This window comes from Entamoeba histolytica, genomic scaffold (assembly GCF_000208925.1).
Source record: "Entamoeba histolytica HM-1:IMSS scf_1104750517043 genomic scaffold, whole genome shotgun sequence".
NCBI lineage: Eukaryota > Evosea > Mastigamoebida > Endamoebidae > Entamoeba > Entamoeba histolytica.
Genome location: NW_001914971.1, coordinates 44,380 through 49,425, shown reverse-complemented (window position 1 = coordinate 49,425; position 5,046 = coordinate 44,380). Strand labels below are relative to the sequence as shown.

The 5,046-nt window shown below is 27.5% G+C and overlaps 2 protein-coding genes across 2 annotated transcripts, besides 2 other annotated features; both read right to left on the bottom strand.

Annotated features, from left to right (window-relative positions):
* Positions 1 to 883: a repeat region.
* Positions 884 to 930: 47 nt separating this feature from the next.
* Positions 931 to 1,353: a repeat region.
* A 72-nt stretch (positions 1,354 to 1,425) lies between these two features.
* Positions 1,426 to 4,056, bottom strand: EHI_048310 (protein transport protein Sec24, putative; the record flags this gene model as incomplete). Its single annotated transcript, XM_642870.1, has 1 exon — positions 1,426 to 4,056. The coding sequence occupies one exon, from the start codon at positions 4,054 to 4,056 to the stop codon at positions 1,426 to 1,428; it is 2,631 nt and encodes an 876-aa protein (XP_647962.1).
* A 251-nt stretch (positions 4,057 to 4,307) lies between these two features.
* Positions 4,308 to 4,976, bottom strand: EHI_048300 (WD repeat protein 68, putative; the record flags this gene model as incomplete). The annotated part of the gene is made up of 1 exon (XM_001913770.1): positions 4,308 to 4,976. The coding sequence occupies one exon, from the start codon at positions 4,974 to 4,976 to the stop codon at positions 4,308 to 4,310; it is 669 nt and encodes a 222-aa protein (XP_001913805.1).
* Positions 4,977 to 5,046: the final 70 nt, after the last annotated feature.

Sequence of the window (5,046 nt, the reverse complement as noted above, 5' to 3'; positions counted from 1 at the left end):
ATAATAAAAATGATAAACATCAATGTAAATAATGAAAGTGAATATATTAAATATATTAAAATATCACATAAAATAAAAGAAAGCACTAAACAATACATTAAAGTGAAAGTAAATGATATAATAGAATGAAGAGTAGAGTGTAAATCAATAATAAGAAACATCATAATAAAGAATAACTCTACTGAAACTGATGAAGAATACCTTAACACTCTCATCAATAAAGTAAAAGAAATGAAAATAGAAAAATGTTCAAACATTAATTACTACTTTCAAAGAAAAGAAGCTGATCAATTAATAATGGAAATTAATATTAGATGGATATTATCATGAAGCAGAATGCAGGAACTGCAAGATGATATGAATATTTCAATGTGTATGTACATTTATCTCCAAAATAAAATAATAGGAGATAAATTTGATGAATTAAAAGAAATCCTAAAGAAAATTAATAGACTAGAAGATATATTCAATAAAATGGTAGAGAATGAAGTGCAACATGAAATTAAAAGAATATGATGAAGAAGGAATAAAAGTTAAATCACTAGAAAGAATAAAATACCTAAAATATATGATGACAATGATAAAAGAAAGAATTAAATTTAATAAAAATGAAATAATCAGAATCAATACAAATAAAATCATGTTTGATTCTAACAAGAAAATTAGAATAAGGAAAAAAGACCCAAAAAATGAAATATACCCAAATAACGATATTACTTTAGAATATTGGAAATCGTTATATGAAACACAAGTGATATTAAATAAAGAGAATTGGAAAATAAAACAAATCACCTCGTGGAATGAAAGATATATCAATTATGATAGTGTCATATTAACAATAAATGAATTAAATTTAAGTATAATGAAAATTAATAACTGGAAATATTCAATGATATAATATAAATGTATAAAAGAAAAGATAAAGATAAAATATAAATAAGAAATAAGAATAATAAAACTAATCTAACAAATGATATGAATAATGTTTCATATCATTATAACAATGAAGATAAATGAAGAAATAAATAAATATAAAGAAATAAAGAATAGAATAAATAAAAGAGAATAAAAAAAAGAGAATAAAAAAAAGAGATGTTGAAATAATTCCAGTAGTAAATTTGAGTAAATTAAATGATAGATACTTCAAGTATCAGGTTAATTAAAGAAATTAAAAATGAAATTAACAATATAAAATCGTTAAAAATAATGATAGTGAAAATATGATGAATGTTATCAAACAATTCTGTCACGGCTAAAAATATTCTGTAAAATTGGTAGAAGAAGAGTTATTGAATAAAACTAGTCTCTGTTGAACAAAGAATAATAAAAATTAATTCTATTCATACTAATTGAATATTATTTTTATTACTAAAATTTTTTTAAAAAACAACAAAGCAAAATTATTTTAAAATAGATCACTTGAAGTTAATTTGCTAATTTTTTTTGGATTTTTTTGTGGTAATACACAAGCAAATCAAAATAGGCAACACCTTTCATTGTTTTATCTTCAAGCATAAAAGGAGATAAATCCATTTTATTAAATGGAATTACTTCAAGAGCTACCATTGGAGTAAAAGACATTCCAGCAAGCCAATAAATCAATTTAGTCAACAAATTATCAGGTTGAGACAATGCATTTGAATAAACTAAAGAAGTGAAGTCTTGTTGGTTATTCATTAAGTCAATTGGTTGACCAAACAAATTAGTTTTAATTTCATCAGAAACATTCTTTCCTACTAAAAGCTTATAATCCTTTCCAGTATCCAAGAGATAAACTTTATCTTCAGCAAAATTTTTCTCAGATAAACGAACTTTAAATGAATCATCAGAGAAGTTATCAGAAGTTACTATTCCACTTAAATGACCAGTAACATCATAGGCATTATAATAATATTGCCTTAATAAAGATCCTATAGAAATAGATGTAGTTTGATATATTGAAGCAAATTTCAAATCACTAATAATTCCATTGATTCCATACCCAGTAGACATAGAGTTTAATTGGAAAAATGGCATAAATGCAGAAGTTTTCATTGCACCAAGAACAAATATAGGCACTAATTTTAATGCCTCTGGAAGTAAAAGAATTGATGATTTAGCATGAGCACTACAATGTTTTCTATAGGCAGTAAGAATTGAGACTGTTTTGTCAAGTAGTTCAATGTTTAAACCAGCATCTGATGAGAAATTACCAGCTTTTATAGATTGTCTTATCAAAGTGTTAAGAATTACATCTGCATCTGCTTTCTTAAAAACATCAGCTAATTCTGTTGCAGTACTATAAAATCCATTAAAGATTTTAATTTTCTTTTGACCAAAAATGTCAGTGTATAAAATTACTGCTTGAATAAAGAATCCGACATAATTATTAAGTTCATCATCATAATCCATTAATGCGATAATACTCTTTTTACTGTTCATATATCCAATTCTTACAGTATCAATCATATCTTTACATGGCATTACATCTCCTAAATAATCTTGAATAAATACACCAGCAGATGATCTAACTCTTACTTCAACATCAAATCCACAATCCATATCAAAAGATGATAATACGTCTTTAGTTAATTTAATTTGGTTTTTAGTACTATAATTTGGATAATAAAATAATTCCCCTCCTGTATATCGTGGAATTTCTCCAATAGTTACAATGTCACTAAATTTATTTGGAAGAACAAACAAATCTACTCCAATACAATTTAAACTTAATTTCTTTGCCATTTGATTAATATATTGGTTAGCTGGAGTTTGTGGATTAGAACTAATATCACTTGGTTTTCTAATAAGAGCTGCAGTCCCTTCATTTGGTTGAGATGTTGTAAATGCAAGAATTTTACCAGTTGTTCCAATCATTTGAGCAGCACTTTCAATAGCACTAACTAAACAATTATCATTAATAACACCCTCAGTAATATTTTTCCTGATATATTGGTTTAACATTGGAATCATTTCAATTACTTCAGAAATTGGTTTAAAGAAATTCTTTGGTGCTAATGGTACAAATGGTTCAGTTATGTCGCAGACTTTAACCATACGTGGAGTACTACCAAGAACCCAATATTGAATATAATTAGAAAAAGTAACAAATCCACATTCTAATGTTTTAACAAGTTCAGGAACACTTTGAAGTGCATTTTGAAGAACATTCATAACAGAATCAAATACTCTTGTTAAAGAGTCTTTTGATACGTCAATAAGGAAAATAAATTTCATTGGCTCCCCACAACTTTTATTTATGTAAACTGGATCTTTTCCTTCTAACTCATATTCATTTGTTCCATACATTAATTCAATTCTACGTTCTGTGTCTTCTCGTTTTCCATCTCCTCTAAGAGGTGAGAAATAATTATCATCTACATCTGATAAATATTCACACAAATTACATTTCATCTTTTTTCCCCCTTCTTCAAAAGTACAAAATGGATTAACATATCCACCACATCTTGGACATCTTTTAATATTCTTTGGTTCAACTTTTACACTTTCTAATTTTTCTCCTTCAAACATTTTAGCAAATGGTGTAACTTCACATGACAGTGGAATTTCAAGTAATTTCATCATTTTACCTTGAAAAGCAGGTGTAAAGACACTCATTCTAATATTCTTTGGGGAAGACTTATTACTAACAGCGCAAGTAAATGGCTGAAGTGAAGATGGAGGAGTAATAAGATTATTATATGCTGTTGGTTGTGAACTAATAATAGTAGGTGCTGGCATAGAGCTTTGGTCTACATTTGGCTTTTCTTGAGGAACAGGTTGATTAACTTGTGGTTGTTGTACAGGTTGATTAGAGTATTGAGTTGGAACAATATTTTGTTGTAATAATGTTTGGTCATTTGGTGTTTGTTGTGGAATAGATCCCATATTTTGTTGGGGGAATGCCATATTATTATTTGTTGTAGTTCTTTGCTGAGTCTGTTGTTGTGGATAAGGAACTGAAGCAAATGATGGGTTTGGTGTTGTACCATCTGGTTGGGAAGCAGTTGTTGGAATGTGACCTGGCAAGGTAAAGGAGTTTGAAAAATTACTCGTTTGTTGGAAATTATCACCCATTGTAGCATAAACTCTTCTGTTACTCACTAAAACAAAATTAATTGAATTCTATTAACTTTTTTAACAAATCACATAAAATAATAAAAACAAATTCATCACTTTCAAACTTTTTTGAATTCTTTCTGAATTTTTAGTTCTTTTTTAGATTGTTTAACAAAAAAAGTATTTTTTATTTTTTTTAATCACCTGATTCTTTTTAAAGTTCTTATCTATTTATATTTTCATTAAAATAAAATATATAACAAAAATGATTAAATTCGGACAGCTAGAATTTGATTTCCAACTGACATACAAATAAGATCAGAATTTGTTCCACACCATGAGATATCATTAACTGGTGCTGATGCTTCATACTGAAGTGCAACTGGATCACTTGATTTTTCTATAGGATATAAATCCCATATTAATGCCTTTCTATCTGTTGATGCACTGCAAATATGAGTACTACTATGTGGACTCCAACAAATAGCATTAACATTACTTTGATGTAAAGCAAGTTCAGTGTATGGAACAGCTGGTTTTCTTGCGTCAATAACAATAATCTTATTTGAGTCAGAAGAGAATGTAGCAATGAAATTTGGATCAAAATGATTCCAAGCTAATCTTAATAAAGGAACAAGACCTTGTGACTCATATAAAATAGTTGAATGTTCTAATGAACGTAAATCAAACATTCTCAATGAACCATCTCCTCCAACTGTTCCAAATAAATCAGGATTAGCTGCAAATGAAATATCATAAACTTCTTTATCATGTGCAATTAATTTTTTTATTGGTTGATGAGTTTCAACTGACCATACAGTGACTGTAGTATCTAAAGAACAAGTTCCTAATCTATCTTTATTAATAACATTCCAATCTAATGAAGTACATGGTGATAATGAATCATTTGAAGCACCTAATACAGCAACATTTACCATTTTATTTCCATGAATCTCAAATAGTTGTGGTTTTAATCCTCCAACAACAAGAAGGTCTTTAGCACCAGTA